Source organism: Cetorhinus maximus, chromosome 11 (genome assembly GCF_964194155.1).
Source record: "Cetorhinus maximus chromosome 11, sCetMax3.hap1.1, whole genome shotgun sequence".
NCBI lineage: Eukaryota > Metazoa > Chordata > Chondrichthyes > Lamniformes > Cetorhinidae > Cetorhinus > Cetorhinus maximus.
This window is the reverse complement of record NC_135889.1, coordinates 55,084,336-55,105,135: the sequence shown is the minus strand read 5'-3', so window position 1 is coordinate 55,105,135 and position 20,800 is coordinate 55,084,336. Positions and strand designations below refer to the sequence as shown.

General features: G+C 39.8%; 1 protein-coding gene across 4 annotated transcripts in view; it reads right to left on the bottom strand.

Annotated features, from left to right (window-relative positions):
• The window catches only part of znf385b (zinc finger protein 385B), a 423,045-nt gene that overhangs the window by 58,617 nt on the left and 343,628 nt on the right, over positions 1-20,800 (bottom strand). For all 4 annotated transcript variants that reach the window (XM_078551945.1, XM_078551947.1, XM_078551946.1 and 1 more), the window contains exon 4: positions 3,968-4,133. In XM_078551945.1, coding sequence (XP_078408071.1) covers positions 3,968-4,133 — 166 coding nt within the window. The remainder of the gene's footprint in view (positions 1-3,967; positions 4,134-20,800) is intronic.

Below are 20,800 nucleotides of genomic sequence, written 5' to 3'. Positions count from 1 at the left end.
CCCCCTCTTTTGCCCCTTGATTATTTAATATTTTTGGAATGCTATTAGTGTCTTCTACCACGAAGTCTGATACAAATTAGTTATTCAACTCCTCTGCCATTATCTGGCTCCCCATTATTATTTCCCCAGCCTCATTCTCTAAGGGGCCTATGTTCACTTTGTTTTCTCTCTTCCTTTTTATATATTTAAAGAACATCTTACTGCCCATTTTTATATTACTTGCTAGTTTACCCTCAAAGTTTATTTTCTCCCTCTATTATTATTAGGTCATCTTTTGTTGGTTTTTAAAACTTTCCAAATCCACTGGCTTACCACTAATCTTTGCCACATTGTATGTTTTTTTTCAATTTGATACTATCTTTAACTTGCTTGGTTAACCATGGTTGGTTTATCACCTTCCTAGAATCCTTCTTTCTCACTGGGATATGCCTTTGTTGTGAGTCATGAACTATTTTCTTAAACGTCTGCCATTGTTCATCAACCATCTTTTCTGCTAAACTCCTTTCCCAGTCCACTCCAGCCAACTCTGCCCTCATTCCATTGTAATTACCCTTATTTAAGTTTGGCACAGTTGTTTCCGACCCAAGTTTCTCACTCTCAAACGAAATGTTAAATTCTACCATGTTATGTCACTGTTTCCCAGGGGGTCTTTTACTCTGAGATCATTTATTAAACCTGCCTCATTACACATTACCAGACCCAAAATACCCTGATCCCTGATTGGATCCACAACACACTGTTCTAGGAAACTGTCCTGAATACACTCTATGAATTCTTGCTCATGGCTACCTCTGCCAATTTGATTTTCCCAATCTACATGAAGATTAAAGTCACCCATGATTAATGTACTGCCTTTTTTACATGCCCTCATTATCTCCTGATTTATTCTCTGTCCTACAGTATAGCTACTGTTAGGGGGCTATAGACTACTCCCACCAGTGTCTGCTTCCCCTTGTTATTTCTTACCCCCACCCATATAGATACTACATCTTCCAATCCAAGATCATTTATTGCTATCGTATTTATTCCATCACATACTAACAAAGCTACCCCTCCACCCTTTCCTTTTTGCCTGTCGTTTCGAAAAGTCACATATCCCTGAAAATTTAGTTCCCAGCTTTGATCTCCTTGTAACCATGTCTCTATAATGGCTATAGGATCATACCAATTAACCTCTATTTCTGCTGTTAATTCATTTATTTTGTTCTGAATCCATCTGGCCCTTCCAAAATGGGTGATAGGTTTGACCAGAGTACTGTACAATGGTAACCATACATAGATGGTTCAACAACCAACAACATCACTTCGCAGTTTCATTAGCAGCGCTTGTGGCAGACCCTGCCTCTTGAGGATTGGCCTTCACAGCCATCATCTCTTGTAGGTGGAAGGATGCCAGGGGAGGTGCACTGTGACTGCAGACAGTTGGAAGTTTCAGAAAGGTGCAACGTGGCTGCAAGAGGTTCAGGGAGGATGCCCAGATTCTCCAATGAAATGTTGAAGGCTCTAGTTGAGGCAGCAGGCACGATGAGGGAGATTGTCCCCAATCCCCAACTCCCCCAGTGGTGACTGGGGCATAAAGTTCTTCAGCATCATTGGGAAAAGGTCAGTGAGGAGATCAGTTCAACAACTTTAGCTCACATGATATGACTGAATGGCAAAAAGAAATTTAATGACCTCAACAGAGTTTCAAAGGTGAGTATCCTACCTCTGAGTTTAATTAGATTCTCCTCACACCTGCAGGCATTATATGAATACATTTTCTTTGAAGAAGAGTCATATGGACTCAAAATGTTAACTCTGTTTCTCTTTCCACAGATGTTGCTAGACTTGCTGAGTTTTTCCAACATTTTCTGTTTTTATTTCAGGTTTCCAGCATCCGTAGTATTTTGCTTTTATAATAAATTTTCCCAGCACTCTCCAGTAATCACTGCACCACCTCCTTCTCCTCCTACTCACACATTTTGCATATCCTACTGTCACCACAATGGCACCCCTCACTTCCTCATACGGTGCACCCAACATCTAAACTATTCAACCACGTCAAGCACATTCGCAAAACAGCCCAAAAGGTTGTTACGAACATATTTCCTTGTTTCTTGCAGGGGACAGGTGCAAAAAAAAAAAAAGATTCATTCTAAAGACAATTAGACACCCTGATGGAAGCTGGGAGGGAAGGTAAGTTTCGACAGAAGGATAAGGAATGGGGCCAAATGGCATCTCTCATCTGTATAAAATTGTGTGATAATAACCTCTGTCAGCATCAGGAGCTTGGAATCATCATTATTGTTCTTGGTATGTAGAGAGTCAATGCAGACCTGCCCTATTTCCTATTTAGGCAAACAACTTGGTCAAGAAACTGGGTATTCTGCAAAGTGCAAAATAATAAACTATCAGCAAAGACAAAATAAGGCAGACAATCAAGCTAAAACTTCACTTTATTCACTGGGTTAATGACACTTTTATGTTACATCTAAAGTGCAGTCACAATGGAATTTTCAAGCATTACTATTGTGTGATAGGAACTAGCAATTATTAGTTCTTTGTAGAATCTCTTTCCGAAATAATAAATTAGAGTTGCTGCTATAAATACTCAGTTATCCACCAGCTGTACTGAGAATTGAGGCTAAAAAGCCCCGAAGGCAAGAGTATGCACAACAGCATACTGTGCTATAAAACTCCTGTAAAACACCATCAGTGAAAGGAAGTTTAAAGCGTAACAATAAAAAGCTGATGGTATAGCTTTGGCTTTTTAAGTGTGCCATTGTATATTAAAATGTGCAACATACCATAGATTGTGACATATAAGTCGATCCAAAAATCATGTTTTTGCATATACTCAGCGTATAAGTCCACTTCCCTTTTCAGCCATGACATGCTACACTCACATTCGTCATCAGCACAGATTTTTCATCCCACAAATTTAACGTTTTACTTACTGGTACCTTATACCTGGATGCAAAGGATCAAGCAGGCGATAATGGCTGTTTTGCAAAGACATGTGGGAGTTTAAGACACGCCCACACAGAACAGTCCCCATGTGGCAAATGTCAAAGATGGTGACCATCCACGCCCATGCCATCCATTGCCTTTAATAGTCAACCTGTAGGTAGAAGGATTTTTTGAGCCTTCAAAGGTCAACTTGTACGTCGACATCTACGGTTTTTTTTATTGCCGATTTTAAGAATGCAACTGTTGACAAATTGAATTGAAAAGTTTAACAAGTTTTGAAAATAGAAATTGTTACATTGACTTCATCAGTTATTTTTAAATTTCCTTTTTTTCAAAATTACAATTAAACACATTTGCTGCTTCATTCAGGAAATTTTTTAGCAGATCTAAATTGAATGTGTCAAATTAAATTAATTGAAACTAGAGCTATTTACTCATATTAAATATTATTTCTCAATTAATTAAGTTGGAACTGCAAGTCCTGATTCAAATATAAGGGTGTAAAACTTTACACGTTTGTGCTTCCACAGGGGTTTTGTAAAATTACCCTTAATTTATTTAAGGAACCACTCCAATACCACACACACAGGCCTATGAACATTCCTGACATCTTTTGCTAAGCATTAGGCTTCACCTCCAATTCTCTAATAGATTGATTTCTCTAGCAATAGTGACTAGGAAAAGAAGCAAAAAGTGGAGCTATCTTGATAGACTGTGCAAAGAACCACAATGTCTTTGGAATGTGGCCTAAAGTATAATTTGCCATTTCAATAGAACAAAAATACTTTATTAAATAAAGCCAAAGCAGCTGACTCAATGGAACAAATTAGTTGCAATTGAGGTCATATTTATAATGTCATTTGTTCCATCATTATTAAATAGTCAGCCATTCATTGTGATCGAGCAAACAGAATTAATAAAACATGTAGCAATAAAAGCAGAAATAAGCAGTATCATGCAAACATACAACACAAATAAAGAAAGAACATGAATGAGAAGAACAAAAGTTTCTTTTAACCTGTTTTTTCAGAGCTGTTGGGAGTGATTGCAGTGGTTGTGGTGGAGGAGGTGATGGCCTTTGTGCTGTCCTTGGAAGGAGCAGTTTTCTGCTTATTTTTCGTGGCCTCCAGTGCTTTGAGCTTCTTGGCATGTTTACTGCCTTTGTAGTGCGCCTCGGCTTGGCTCTACAAAGGAGAACAAATGAACCGTGCAATCAGGCTCATTTCTCATACTTTCACTAACTTTATGGGTGACAATACAGAAAGAACTTTCAATAATAGGCACCAGACACAAACGGCCTATGTCAGAAAATTGCTACCAATATTTTTAACAATTAAAATGGTAAAGGTGCCTCTATTGAAAGATATGTATTAACTCATCTAGTTAATAACGTCATTCTACTCAAACAAAAGAAACTTACAGGAAGCATGCCATTAACACAATGATACAGAGTGACTCCGTAGACCACACTGCTACCGTTAAAAATATACTTTGTATGAGAAAAATTTGGCTGGTACATACAAAGATGTATCTAGAACACATGGTTGTATCATTCCAATTAACCAACTTGGATACAGCTCACTGTGTTGGCAGTAGTGAAGCAAGCCATGAAAACAGTAGACGCAGGTTGCACAAACAAGGGAACACAAAACAAAGTCTTTTTGATTGTGAATAGATATCTTCTCTGAGAAAAAGATGTCTGCAGCATTAGGATCACAAATGATTAGTTTAAAATTACTTTTAGGTAATAAAAGACACAGTTAACTACACATATGCAGCTGCATTGTCAGTTGCAAGAACAAATGTGTACAGCATTGATCTAACTGATCAGTGTATTGCTTTAATTTATGTATAAAAAACAGTTGTTGGACAATTACGTATAAAATGACAAAAAAATGCTAATCTGTTGTCCATGTTCATACTGCAGTAGGCATTCATTGACCCAGATTATACATAATTGTAGAACACATGATATATTTGATAAATAAAACATAAGAAACTTCATTGCACCCAAGAGAAAGACTTACTTAGTCATTTATCTACCAGTAAGTCTTTCTGCTGATATTTGCAACAAACTCAGCCTGCAATATCAGTGTTAACCTACTACTGTCAATGGCTCACTTCAATCAATCCCCATCTACAAAAATGAGACCTGTTGAAACACAAATAATTTAAAGAAAGAACTTTAAAATGGTAGAAAGTTGGCTATAAATCATTTAGTTTACAATGAAAAAGGGGATCTGTGTATATTATTAAGTAGCAATTTTTCCTTTTCTGTCAGAAGAAAGGTGAAACTCTTAGTTATTTATTAAATCCACCCCCCACCCCAGCCCAGTGAACCACAGATTCTTAATGAATTCCCTGCTTCTCCATAGACCCTCTACATTACACACCATTCCATACCTGAACTGGGCATACATCCCACTGTCCGGTTTTTTTCATGACAATCTTTAACTGAAGTGCACAAAAGCAGTATGGGTTGATTTGCACTCCAGATGCTTCCTTGCCCTGTTAAGTACATGGCTTCCACATGATTCTGTCCACAGGTAACTCAGCTGTCATTAGTAGCTACATTGAGAACTACCAGAAAAGTTCAGAGGAAGGTAGCCCTCTGGTCTTTTTTCTTTCATGCAAAGTACCAACCCTGTTAACTCCAAATTATGGTAGTTCACTATTTCTTAAATGATCTCAGCACCGAATAGGTGTTATTGGCACTGAGCTGGAGAAAAAATAATGCACAGAAACTAAAGTTTCAATTATGTGTTAAGGTAGGTTCCATCATTCTGTACAGCTCCAATTACCACAGTTTAAAGGAGTTTCAGTGAAAATAGCTATACAGCAAAGAAGCAATTCCTGCTCATTTCTTTTAGAAAACAATTACTTATTGGAATTGATGTGATTTAACTTTTGAACTATTAAGCAGTGGCATAATGTCTTGCTGTTTCACATTATTCACAACTTCAGACCTACTGCCAAAATGTCACTCTGAAAACAGGTTTTGAAATAAAGTTACAGTATGAAACCATCAGTGGCTTTTCTCAAATACACGTGACAAGTCCCTAAAATGCACAGCGTTTTAAGGTGTAATTGCCAACATCAAATAATAATAAATTACATTTATAACATCGAAAAATGTTCCAAAGTGTCATAAAAAAAATAAGACTACTTTTGTGGGAATCATCCATTGTGAGTGGTGTCAGATACAAAATGCATATTTTGCTGACATAGCTACAATCAAATTATACTAAATGTGCTGGTTCAATCTCTAGATTAATTTCAGTAGTACAAAGCTACAAAGCAACTGTTGCATATAAAAACATTTTCAATGTAACAAGCCACAAAATAAATAAAATGATTTTTTTTAACACTTGAAGAGTTTATTCTGGAAGCTCTAATATATAAAATGCCATAAAGGCTGCTTCTCTAACTTCTGCTGATTCTCCACCAAGTTGCAGTGGATGATCATGATGATCTCATGAAAATGTACCCACTGGAAGTTGTGAACAGACAGATGGCCTCAAAATGATTGACAGTAACTTGTGGGTATTTCTAAATGCTCACCCATCATATATGGCAGTGCTACCATTTTAGAACAAACTATTGAAAATGAAACAAATGACCGAATTCGGTGTTAGGTTTTTACTCAAGTTCAGCAAGTGATAGCTAGCTTTGTATTCATAATTCTGCACACAACAAATACTCTCCAGAAAAGAATGTCACAGGCAGAAATTGCCTTATGAGGAAAGGTTGAGCGGGCTGTGTCTATGCTTATTGGAGTTTAGAAGAATGAGAGATGAGCTTATTGAAACATATAAGATTCCAGGTGGACTGACAAGGTAGATGCTAAGAGGACATGTCCTCTCGTGGGGGAATCGAGAACTAGTGGGTACAGTTTTAAAATAGAACAAGAACAAAAATACCTGGAAAAACTCAGCAGGTCTGACAGCATCTGCGGAGAGGAATACAGTTAACGTTTCGAGTCCGAATGACTCTTCATCAGAACTAAGGAGAAATAGAAGAGGTGAAATATAAGCTGGTTTAAGGTGGGGTGGGACAGGTAGAGCTGGATAGAGGGCCAGTGATAGGTGGAGATTGCCAAAAGATGTCATAGACAAAAGGATAAAGAGGTGTTGACGGTGGTAATATTAGCTAAGAAATGTGCATGGAGGATTCTGGCTCCAACTCGGCGCAGGCCCTTGTGCAGAGCTCAGAGTCCATCCTTTTCAACGTGGAAGTGGTGGCCAACTTGATGAAAACACTTGCAGTCCCAACTGTGATACAGCTTCTGATGGCTGTGTCTCATCTTCCAACTAGGCACTTTGTAATATAGAGTTCAACAATTTCAGATCATGAACTCTCTCCTCCATCCCCACCCCCTTTCCGATCCCCCTTTTTCCAATAATTTATAATTTTTTTTACACTATATTTTTTTCTTTTCTCTCCTATTTTTAAATGTATTTCAATCTATTGTTCCATCTCCACCTTTTAGCCCATTTAGATCCCTTCCCCCCACCCCACCTGCACTAGGGCCATCTGCCACTAGCTTGCTTCCCTTAATGTCCCCATTAGCACATCTTTTAGATAATATCACCACCAACACCCCTTTGTCCTTTTGTCTATGACATCTTTGGCAGTCTCTTCTTGGCCTCCACCTATCACTGGCCCTCTATCGAGCTCTCCTGTCCCACCCCCTTCTACCAGCATATATTTCAACTCATTTCTATATGTCTTAGTTCTGATGAAGGGTCACACGGACTCGAAACGTCAACCGTATCCCTCTCTGCAGATGCTGTCAGACCTGCTGAGTTTTTCTAGGTATTTTTGTTTTTGTTCCATTGCAGCACAAGCAGAAGCCATGCAACATCTGAGTACTGCAGTTGAAGCTCAATCTGAGGTCACGAAATCTCAGTTTATTGCCATGCAAACCCAGGCTTCTGCCAACATGGCTGTGGATACCAGCACTCAAAGGGACTTGCAGGGTCTCGCAGTAGTCCAGCAATGTGTCTTCCAACATTTTGCAAGCATTGCTGGGCACTGCCACAGGAGAGTGGCAGAGGCACCATTGAGCATTAGCCTGCTGCCCTCTCTCAGGGTGACAACATTTATGCTCCCACCACTGTCACTCTGTCAGTGCTCTTACTGTTCCCAACCTTCAGCACAACCACCTGCAGACTTTACCAACTTTTCTGAACTCCCTGCAGATACCCAGTACTTCCACAAACTCAGCAAGAACCAGTAAAAAGTAATAAGTAATAACCTACAAGTTGGATGATGATGCATTCACACAACGCTGATGGAGGGGAGGGTGGGTCCTTCATGCTGCTGAATACGTGTTCAGCTCAGTGTGTCTCAGAGAGGGTATTAGCTGCACAGTCAGGTGCAAAATGGCAGGTCAGGCATCAAATCAACATAAGTTGCTGATGGGTGTCAATGCTTTTTTTTAATCCTCTGAACTTCAACTTCTTTTAGCACTATTTCTAATGTAATAGCATTCCTTTTTATCAAATTGTATTAATGTATAATACTTGAATAAATAAATGCAATTTACCATATTAGTCAATAGGAAATATGGCTGTCACTGTCAAAAATGATTCCACTGAAAATTATTAGAAAGCTTGTTACTGTTCTTTTCATGAAAGCTTTAAGCATCTGCTCCCCTCAAAGAAATCAACAATATGCTTTGGGAATGCACTTGAACAATTAAAGAAAGTTAAAAAAAAGTTTTTAATATTGTCAGTAACTGAATTATATTTGGGTAAAATAGTTCTACGGTTTCCTGATTAAAGCTTAACTAGCAGGCTGATGATGTTATGCAAGCGCAGTGGTGTCAGGAACAGTTGTCTTTGGTTGCCATATGCACCTGCAGTGCCTTTAAACGTATTCTCATGTTGTAAGGCAAGGCCAGTTCTTTCACATGTTGTGTTGCTCTTAGTGCATGGTGTGTTGGGTGTGCCTTGGGATGGGCTATTCAGTGCCAGCAGCTCTTATACGGCTGCAGCTTCCCATTAAAACATTCCCCAATTTTTCCTTTTTGCTTCCAGCTCTTTCAGATGGTAGGTATAGGTTGGCATGGTGGAGAAAGAAGCTACCAACACCTGCGTACTGCCTATTCTGCTTGGGGTCATGGGGAAAATGTAACCCTCAATGGCTCCTTTCCTTTCCCATCACCTCACCCATCACTTACACTTTCTCATTCCCTTGCTTGCATCACGTCCACTACCTCTTTGCCTCCCTACCATCTTCTCAGTCTCATTACCTTAAGGCATTTAAGACTCAACCACATTGCTGTGGAGTCACATGTAGGCCAAACCAGGTAAGGACAGCAGATTTCCTTCCCTAAAGGACATTAGTGAACCAGATTTTTACAACAATTGACAATGGCTTCATGGTCATCATTAGACTTTTAATTCCATATTTTTATTGAATTCAAATTCCACCATCTGACGTGATGGGATTCGAACCCCGGTCCCCAGAGCATTACCCTGGATCTCCGGATTACTAGTCCAGTGACAATTTCTTTCAAAGAGGTTTTGCTTGCTTTTGCTTTCAACTTCTTAGTGATTTTCAATAATTCAAATTATGAGGCAAAACATCGTCTATCTGCCTCACATACAGCAGCATGTACAGCCTACAACATCTTTGATATGTCCGAGAGGTGGAAAACTCTCTTTTAAAAAGTGCTTATTAAAGCTTTTATAATTTGCCCCCTGGAAATAATTTTGAATATCTGAGCACAAACTGCTAGAAGCTGAAGTGAAGTATTCCAGCAATTCACCTGATTTGATGCATCAGTACCACTCAAGGAAATTGAGTACACAGCACATGTTAAGAGTGCACAATCTGCATTCAGCCGACAATATCACAGCTTTGGGCAAAACTCTCAAATCCAAACCCATTTGGGAAAGGAGCAGCTTTTCAAATAAAAAGCTTTAACACAGACTTTGAAGGACACAAAAAAAACCCCACAATAAATCATTATTTGGAAATAAGCAATTTGAAAATTTAGATTAAAACCTAATTTTGGACATTATAGAAATTGATGAGAAAAATGGCACATGATTTTTTTCACAAAGTACTTTGAGTCATTTATGAGGAAAAGATAGCACCATCTGGTGGTGAAGTGGGAGTCATAATTGACAAGTGAGAAAATTAGCATTGAAAATCCTCTTGTCACTTCCTGGCAGTAAAGGGAAACATAACAGATAAACGTGAGCATTTTAACATAGGGATCTGTATAGAAAATATATGCAACCACATTTTTGTGATACTCATTTATATATATATACATCCAAATTTACACACATAATATATATCTATGAATCACTTCTATTACATGTCAACACTACAGAGTAAATTATGCTTTGCAGCTGATATATGATAAATTCAGCAGTCGTTTTATGCATAGCAAAGTCTCCCACACAGAAATTGAAGTGAATGAACAGACTGGGTCTCAATATAATGCCTCAATCAAAAGGCGGCACCTCCAACAAGCAGGGCATCCTCAGTGCTGCACTTAAGTGTCAATTTGGATTATATTTTCATCTCCTCCAGTAGGACTTAAACCCACAAATTTCTTATTTAGAGACAAGAATACTACCACTGGCCCAAGCATTTAGGGGTATTTTACTCTGTTAGTTGGCCTGAAACATTACAGGGGTAGTTTTTAAATTATCAAGGAATGCATTGTTTGAAAAAAAAATCTTTGTGGGGGCTATGTAGTTGTTATGCCTTTGGCTCTTTTCTGACATTCTTATTTGAGATATTTCATCTTGCGTCCTAGTTTTGTTCTATGACATAAATGTCTTAATTGGCTCTGATGTCGAGATAAGATTTGATAATATGCCCTTGGACAATGAACAGAAAGCCTTTTTAAGATTTATTTAGCTTTTGTTATCCCCACAGGAATCTCATTTTCTAAGAAGCAACAAAAAATCTAAATATCAGGGCTTATTTTAGACTTTAACTGCCAAATGAATGTAATGAACAGGAGATGAACAAGTAAATAAGAATATAATGCATATATTTTCAGTAGATATTAAATTATGTCAGCCCTTCAAAACAAATAAAGCTCTGTACTAAGAATTATATAATTGACTTACACACACACACGCACACAAAGTAAAGCAACTGCGGTGTTGCACATAGGGAGTGAATACTATCGAATATTCTGACAAAGTGGGGGCAGGTTTAAGGTCAGGGGACAACTACACTAGCATGAAGACATAATTCAGTCCCTACTTAATTATTTTGGTCAAATTTACTAAAATTAGGTAGGCAAGAGTGCAAGATTTGGTTGCTGTATAGTAATTTCTCTGCAATACAGGCTGAACAGCTGAGAATTGAGAAACCGAAGAATTACAGTACCATTGCCTGAGGAGGTTATAATTATAGCGTGTCAAGTTTATGTAGGCAGTTACTATTATAAATATAAACATAGGATTTAGGTGTCAGCACTGGCTCCATGGAAGCACTTTTGCCTTTCAAGCCCCATTCCAGAGATCTGAACACAATACTATTGAAATATCAACCTGAGGGAGTACCACACTGGGAAAGATTTAAACCGAGATCCTGTTCCCCTCTTAAAGGTGGTTGTAAAAGGTCCCAGAACACAATTCAAAAATGAGAATAGAGTTCTCTTAGTCTCCTCATCCATTTTTATCTCTCAACCCAACATCACTAAAACAGATTATCCAGCTGTTTATTTCATTGAGGTTTGTTGGATCCTGCTGTGCAATTTTGCTGTTGCATTCTGCTACATTGCAACAGTGACCATATTATAAATGTACCTCATTGGCTGTGAAGAGCTTTGTTTTAATCTATGGTCGTGAAATCTAAATTAATCCCACTGTCTTGCTTTCCCACCACATTCCTGTAACAATTTCTGCTTCAGCTATTTATTAACTTTTCATTTAAAAGTTGCAAAGATCACTACTTCAATCACTTACTGTGCCAAAGCAAAGGTCTGGGAATCTTAAGTGCAAAGAAATTTCTCGCAATGTTCTCCTCATTCACTTAAGTGAAATTTTAATTGATGACACTCCATCACCATCCCCACAGTCATGGGATGTGAGCATCGCTGGTGAAGCCAGTTTAACACTTATTGTTATTTATAACAGTGAGTTACTCACCACAGAATTTCCAGTCTCTGAATTGCTTTCATAGTCACAGTATTAATATGGCTGGTCTAGCTAAGCTTCTGGGCACCGATGATCCCTAGGATGTAGATGGTGGGATTCAGCAATGATAATGCCATTGAACACCAAGGGGAGATGGTTATTCTCTCTTGTTGGAGATGGTTATTACTTGGCACTTAAGTGGCATGAACTTTACTTGTCACTTATCCGTCCAAGCTTGAATGTTGACCAGGTCCTGCTGCAAGTGGGCATGGACTGCTTCAGTATCTGAGGAGTTGCGAATGGTGCTGAACACTGTGCAATCATCTATAAATATTCCCGTTTCTGACTTTATGATGGAGGGAATGTAATTGAAGAAGCAGTTGAAGATGGCTGTGCTGAGAACACCACCCTCAGGAACTCCAACAGCTATTCCTGGGGATGAGATGATTGGCCTCCAACAAACACAACCATCTTCCTTTGTGCTCAGTAAGGAGAGTTTCCCCCTGATTTCCATTTACTTCAGTTTTGTTAAGGCTCCTTGATGCCACACTCAGTCAAATATTGCCTTGATGCCAAGGGCAATCACTCACACCACATCTCTGGAATTCATCTTTTTGTCCATGTTTGGACCAAGGTTGTAATGAGCTCTGGAGCTGAGTGATCCTGGCAGGACCTAAACTGTACAGCAGTGAGCAGGTTATTGCTGCTTGATAGCACTGTCAATGATATCTTCCATCACTTTGCTGATGATTGAGAGTTTTTTCCTATTCAGTCTACGAAAAGCTTTCATACGTTTTAAATCCTCTATTAAATGCTCTCTGAGCCTTCTCTGCTCAAGTGGAAATAGTCCTAATTTATTAAATTAAACAAACAAAATAAACTTTTCCATACAAAGTTAGAAAAGTAAAACTATCTGCAACCTACAATATTTATCTTATACTCTGAACATTCAGAATTAATATGAGGTAAGTACGAATTAACAGGCAAACTGTAGCCGAATACACCACACTTCACCTTAAACGGAAGATGTGATCAAGACAGATCCCATGGATTTCTCAGCATCCCACCCAGATGTCAGTGAGCATTGCTAAGCCACAATATCTTATTAAAACTCTGTCTCTCATTTCAACTCTTCACTTTTGAAGATCTAGCTTTCAAATTCTCTCAAAAGCTGCTCTGACTCGGACTGCCTCAACAAACGATCAACTTCCAATGGCTAAATCTCTCCTCCTGAGACTGCGTTCAATGGGATTCACAAAGCTGCACTCCCGCTTCTAATTAACACCACCCTTCCAACTCTTTCGCAGGCTGCTAGCTTCACTAAGTTGGCACTGCGCTTGGGTTTCTTCCAATTTCTGTCTCCCAACTGCACCAAGCTATAAATGGCTCACAGGCTTCTTCGGGCCTTTACTGTCTCCAGCACCGAACCAGCAACCTTCTGCTACCTTCTCAGTTCCCCAGGACACCTCCTGAGCCCTAACTGCACCAAACAGCTCCCAGGGCTTTTCTGAGCCCTAACTGTTTGGAGCCTGCAGCACCTTTTTGGAATGCATCTCATCCACTGCTGCAGAAGACTCAGATGAACTGAAACCAGAGAACCTTCTTAAGCTCCATCCAGCTCCATGATTATTTAGCCTACTCTGGTCTACCCTCAAACCAACCTCCAAGCCAATTACCCCTCTTTTATAATTTCTCCAGCTAAGCAAGCCCACCTGCTGCTTTATGACTCCACCCCTTCTATTCTGACTATTAAACAAATATGGGTAACCTTCATAGCTGCCATTTTCTTTTGGGTGTTCTGGCAATCCCTAAACCCCAGCATTTCAGTTACCTTACCTTCACAACACTAATCTTCCCAGAACTAAACACTCCCTCTAAAATATTAACGTGAGCTATGAGCTTGGTATCCGTAATATCCAATAACTAAATTCCGACATTATTATCCTTTCTTTTGGCTTGCACTTGTGGTGAAATATGCATTGAAATTCCCACTCTCCCTTCTTATCCACATGCTTCAATGAATGTATTTTCCCATTCATGTTTTCTCCTAAAATGTATTTCCTTACATTCATCCATATTAAATTGCATGCATTTTGTCACAGAAGGCATGCAACTATCATTGAAATACATTTTATGAAAGGTTTATTACTTTGCTTAGGGTTAACAGGTGGCTTCTTGTACAGTAACCTAATCTCGCTGCATGTGGCTTGGGGCAGAAATTTTCACTCAGCGGGTGGGCCCGCGCCCGACTCGCTCGAGCATGAAATGACGCGCGTTGATGTTGGCCGAGCGTGCCTATGTCAACGCGCAGTCGAGCGATAGTTCTATCGATAGGCACCTGCCGGAGTCAGCAGTGTGCCCACCAACAATTAAAAAGCCTAAGGCCATTAAATAATCAATTAACCTAAATTTTTCGCTGCACGTCCAGCTGTTAAGTCCAAGTGGTCTTTGAATTTTTTTGGAAACCTCATCCACTGGCGGGATGAGGTTTCCAACATCAAATAAAAATAAAATAGGAAGTTTTGCAAATGAATTAATAACATGTCTCTGCTCATGTGACAGAGTTACATGAGGGGGCATGTTTCATTACGTTTTTATTTTCTTTATTTTCGTTTTTTAACAACGCTTCATCTCCCTGAGGCAGCTCTGTGCTTCAGAGAGATTTTGAAGTGCTCACTCACGCGCATGCATGAAGGTCACGCTCGCCCGGCTCGCACTGCTCCCTCCCTCCCTGCACAGGCGCCACTGAGTGCTGCCGCTCGTGTTTCACACTGGGCGGGCCTTAGTTAGCCCGCCAGCATGAAATCACAGTCCGGTGCCGATCGCGGATGGCGGTTGGCTTCCTGACCGCCCTCGCCCGCCAAGGGCAAAATTCTGCCCTTGGAGACATCATGGTCAAATGGAGTGCACACCTTCGAGCCTGACGGCTGAAAGTTCACCTTTGGGGTACATTACATAAATAATACCGAACGCAGCAATTATCTGGAAGTTATTAAATTTGCATTTTGTTCAAGTTCAGAATATGCAAAAGGATTGTTATGCCTTGTGATACACAGAAGTTTGACATAATCACACTTTTAGACATGAATATTGGAGCTTTCATCGAGCGTATTTTTCAGATCTCACCACGTGCTGCGGAATGGTACCTTGTTAGTTTGGTGCATAGTCTGCAGTGCAGTACTCAGGTGATGCAGCACTCTAAATATACCTACGCATTACAATATAGTTCCAAACTCACTTTGGAATAATGTGACAACATGACATTCCTTTTTCTTTTAAGAAAATGGCATCTATATAGCAACATAACTGTTCCAATCATTAACAATTTTTATATCATATGTAAACTAAAGAAGATTAACAATCAAATTTATAATTAAACTGAACACATTAAGAGTCTTTCGTAGCTTGTCTTCTTTTCTCAAAAGAATTTATTCATAGTAATGCTCAGGTGATAAAATGCTGTGAATTATTCTGAGCTAAAAGCAGCACCCAACAGTTGGTCTTTGGCCTTGCAGCACTTCTCCTCAAGCTCTGCATTATGATTCTGCAGCTTATGCTTTTCTTCCAATCACTCTATGCACCTGCCTCCCGCCAGTTTTTCAGCTTTCTGCTGTGCATGCTCTGCTTGGCATTTGCATTACACATTTCCTTTTTCAAATGCTCCAGCATTTCTTGCGGTTTGTTATTGGTGTCCAGTAAATCATTCCCCCACTGTGGCATAGAGCTGGATTTTCATCTTCGAGGCAGCTAGCAGACATAGGGAAATTTCCTAGCGTGGCCTGTCTGTCTTAGCAGAAAGTGGCAGCAAAGATGGGATTTTCATTCTGGGGTAATTTGTCTCTTGCAATTTACTTTACCCAAACTGTAGGCTCTGTGGCTCTAGCAATCATTTCTTTTCTTCTCTCTCTTGGAGCTTTGTTTCAAGCCTTCCTTTTAGTTCTGTTGGCACTTTATGTGAGGGGAAAAATTACTGGTTTCTTCTCTGGCTCAACGGTGATGTGATACTGAAAATCTTCAAAGCATCCAACCGTTTTATCAAAACATTCTGGATACATTTGGACCAGATCTTTCTTGCTTCTGATTGGAGGGTGCTTTTCAATGCATGTAATACCTTCCAATCTCAGTGAAGTCTCCATCATCTCATGGTTTACTGAGATCAGCTGCAGCTCTTTGCGATTGCTCCACCTAAGGATAGCAGGACCATCTGTTTCAGTTGTATGGAGCATACAATTAGGGTCTTTCCTTTGTGTCTCCCTCTGATTTGGGTTGTTTCTAGCTGTCGAATCTCAGTTACACCATATACAGTCAGCATGACATTGCTCGGTTTCAGAGCATCTTTCAGAACATTTTCTTTCAAATTTTCAGAAAAGATCTTCTGGTATAGTCTGAATGGGATAATGTTACTCTGTGCTTCAGAATTGAGCTTCAACTTCAGATTCATTGTTGTGGGCTTATTTCTCAATTCTTCCTGATCCGAATGGTTGTGTGAATTTCTTCTCTCTGGGAACTGCCGCATCCAACCATTTCATGCAGTTGTTCAGTTCCTATGTCTATTATGTCTTCAAACTCATCGTCATGTTCCAGCAAATGGATGTTTTGGTTTCTTTTCCTTCTCATTTACCCTGTTGCTCTGTGTGACAACTCCATTACCAGCTTCTTTGTTCTGCCTGCCTTTTCCCAGCGATTGGGCTTTCTACAAGCTCTGCAGTTTGATCTACATGTGAGACATTTGCTTTTGCCTGTGGTCGTCCACAGCTCTTGCACACCTTTCTCTCTGTCTGGTGTGCACTCTTTTGTTGCTGTTTCACTGCATCAACCCTTCTGCCTTTCCCTTGACTTAACTGAAGGCTAACCGTTTGGGTAGTGTCTTCATCTGTTTACTCATGGCTTCATGTGCTCTGGCAGTGTCTACAGCCTGCGATATTGTGAGCTTCTCTTTACCAATCAAAGCTTTTTATACATCCAGGTGTGCAAATCACCAAATAAACTGACCTACCAGCTTTTCATCCATTTCTTTGAATTTACACTTGCTGGCTACATTTCTAAATCTTGTTAAGAAATTGTCAACAGGGTCACTCTGGTTCCTGCCTCAGGCTTGGAAATTCACACTGGTGGATCCGATGGTTTAAACTTGACTGGAGTCGTGTGCTGAATTTTTCGAAAATCGTGTCTGCATTTTTACTGTCATCTTCATTCATTTCCCAACTATTGAAGTGAACTAAACCTTTTTCTCCTGCCCACAAAAGGATGTAGCTGACCCTATCCTCTTCACTAGTGCCTTTTACAAAACTACTGAAGTCAATCAATACCTTTGTTTAAAGTTCTTAAATGCCTCTATACATCATCAGCCTCCCAATTAATCCTGAGCTGGAGTTGAGCATTAATTGCTGCCGCAGCCATTTCATTCTCACACGATTTGCTCAGTTCTTTTTCTGTCTCTGACACTAATTTGGGTTGATTTTTGTCAATCTGATTCAGCATTTATCTATTTTACAATGCTTAAGTTTTACTAACAAACACCTGCTGCTATAATGTTATGTTTCATGGTTCCCATAAATTCAAAGTAATCACCCTTTTAGACATAAATATTGGAGCTTTCACTGACTGTATTTTTCAGATCTCATCATGTGTTGCGGAATGGTACATTGTTAGTTCAGTACACAAAACAGTAGCGCAATCGTGAGTGATGTGGCACTCTGGATATAAATGTATACCTACAGATTACAACATAGTTCCTAACTCATTTTGGAATAATGGTATAACAGATCCAAACCATCCTGGGGAGTCCAAGGCTGCCAAAATAAAACCAACTTCCTTCCAAATTATTAACATCTTCTCAATATTTGGAAATGAATCAGAAGTACCACTTAATTTAACAATAACACATCGCAATGGGAAGGACTGCATCAGTTAATAAGTAAAAATATAGGAGAGCATCTTAAAATTGACAGCACAATTTCCTGGTAATGGCATCTTTGAGCTAAATGAGCGTAGTGAGTATCCCCTTGATAAGCAAACCTGACTGGATAGCCAATGTTGAAAATTGCTCAAAGCCAATATAAATGCTAGCAGGTAGTTCCTCTTTACATTGAAATTAGACTAGGTTGCTTCAGATTAACAAAAGAAAAGGATGTACTGAAAAAATATTTTGAACTAAGTAATGCTTAATAGTTTAAATTTGCCTTTGGAGTGCAGACCAGGGTTACTTGTTGCTGTCTGCTGTTCTGTTGAAACCTGCTTTATTTGTAAAAAATGAATGACTCAATGGTTTGTTTCTGCCCTCCAGGTTGTCTGTAGTGGGTTCTTTTAAGTATAAGCAAAATAAATTGTAAGGGATAGATGTGCTACTGGGATTAGGTCCATTCTAGGTAATTGGCACTAATGAATCACAGAATAATTAATAACCTATGTAAAGGCTCCAACCACTTGGTCCCTGAATGTTATGAATGGACAAATGAATAAATCAACCATTTTAATATTAAAGCCCCAAAAAACATGTTTCAAAACTTTTTAATGTTTGGTGGCAAGAGATGGCAAGGTGAATGCATTGTCATGTCAGAGGCTTATAACACTGTGGGAATCTTCTGCAAACTGATACCTCTGATGCAGTGTCAGCCATTCCCCTGATAAGGACAGTGCCTCAGCAGTGCTCTCACTGATAACACTGTTGAAGACTGCCAGCTGCCCCTGCAATCGATCATGTCATATCCACTTCCCTCCTCCAGAACCAGCCCACCATCCCTAACTGGACGGCATTCCTGGAGGTGGGCTCTTAATTGGAAATTTCACATAAGAACTTGCCTGAAGTCTCAGTGTCGCTGTGAATGGAATCAGGACCTGAAAATGGCACTGACGCTTAAAAATTTCAAAGTGTAGAAGATTCAGCCCTTAATGTCAGTATCAGCGATTGGGAAAGGTAATCCAGAGTATCACATATTTATGTAGTACCTACAGCACAGAAACTGGCTATTTGGCCCAACTGGTCCATGCCTGTGCTCATGCTCCATATTATGATCCCCAGCTGAGGTTACCCCTGAAAAAGCCTGATCCCAAAGTGGAACCCAGCTTGACAGATCCTAACTTTTATTTGTTTGTTTAGATACGTGGAGAGTAGCTACTGAACAGAGTCACAGGAGTCAGTTGATGAACTTTTAACAAAAGAATAAAACATTTATTAAACAAGAAGAGATGAACTATATTGCAATACTCCTTCACCCACAACTATACCTTTACAGATATATACAGATTTGTAAGGATAACACAAGTTACGAAAGCTGATGTCCACAGTAAATACAGAGTCCATGTACCAATAGGCACCCTGTCGTCAGACACACCACACTCTGAAACCAAGTGACAGATGCCACCTCAACCAGATGCTATGGATCTCTTCTCAACTACCCCCCCAAACTCTTGTCCCACCATGAGCCAACCAGTCTTACTGAACTCTGTCTTTCATACGAGGGTTTTCAATCTCCATTTTCCAAGAACTCACCTTGGAATCTTCTCCCAAACTGTCGCTTTCTTTCAGACACCTTAAGCAAGTGTTCACATCCAGGGTTTTGAATCTCCTTCCGATTTTCCTCTTCCCTGAGTCACCACATACATTCAAGCTGTCTTCCACGCACTCTCTCTCACTGACACAGCCGACAACAGTACCACTGCTTCACATGCCCATAGCAGAGAGTTATAGACCTTCAGTTGTCTCTTTGGGCCTTCTTGCCTCTTGCAAGCTGCTGCCATTTAAATCTGCTTTCTGCAGCTTTTGTCTCTTTAAATCTGAAGCTTGGAGACTTTCTCTCTGCCCCTCACTCTTAACTTCATTTTACAGGACCTTTACCAGGTTCCTGTCCTTCCTTTGGATAGAATGCCTTCTTGGGACTTTCTCCTGTTCCACTTCCCTGGATTTTGGGGTATTTTCTTTAGCTTTGGACTAGCTATCTGTCCCCTTTGCTCCAGTCCCTCTTGGCAGCTGCTTTCAAAACCAAATTCTCATAATACATTAAGCACTACAGTAAGTAAATGACAGGTAGCAAATTAGACAAATTGTCGTTTGGTTTATTGTCCAGGCACCTCAAAATTTACTCTACTTACAATGTAAAAGCATTTACTTAAAATATCTTAATCATAATCAATATTGATGTGATTGGTAGTCACCCACCATTGCTGAAACAATGGATAAATCTTTACTATAATTATAAAAATGCTTTCTAACATATCAACTCTAACTAAGCATTTGTATGCAGGAGATAATTTGAGCATTACAGCTGACAGTTAGAAATCAGCTTATCCAAGACCCAGAATAGCTACAGGGTCAAAGGAACCAGAAGAAGATGGATTACTCACTATTCTTAGTCAAAGATATGTTTTTAAAATAATGGGTTGTTACTTCCTTGAATCGGCAATCAGTCTCAGCGTGCCACTCCGTGCTCACTTAACTACGCCAAATTTATTCTGTATCTGTCTCGCCCGACCTCCTGACTCAGGCCGGGTGAGATCCAGGCAGCGCAGCTGTCTCCAAGGCCTAGCATCCCAGTCCAGCAGAGTCGCAGAGTCGAATTGAAGGAGGACACACCCCTTTTTTATAGCACTAGCTGCCATAAACCAGGTAAGTTTAAAGGTCCGATTGAAATTGACAGGCCAGGGGGAAGGTAAGTGGAAAGGATTTGAGGGGGATCAGAGAACATGTGGAGATGGGGGAGGGAGTCGGACATCAGGGGGGTGGGAAGGGTCTGACA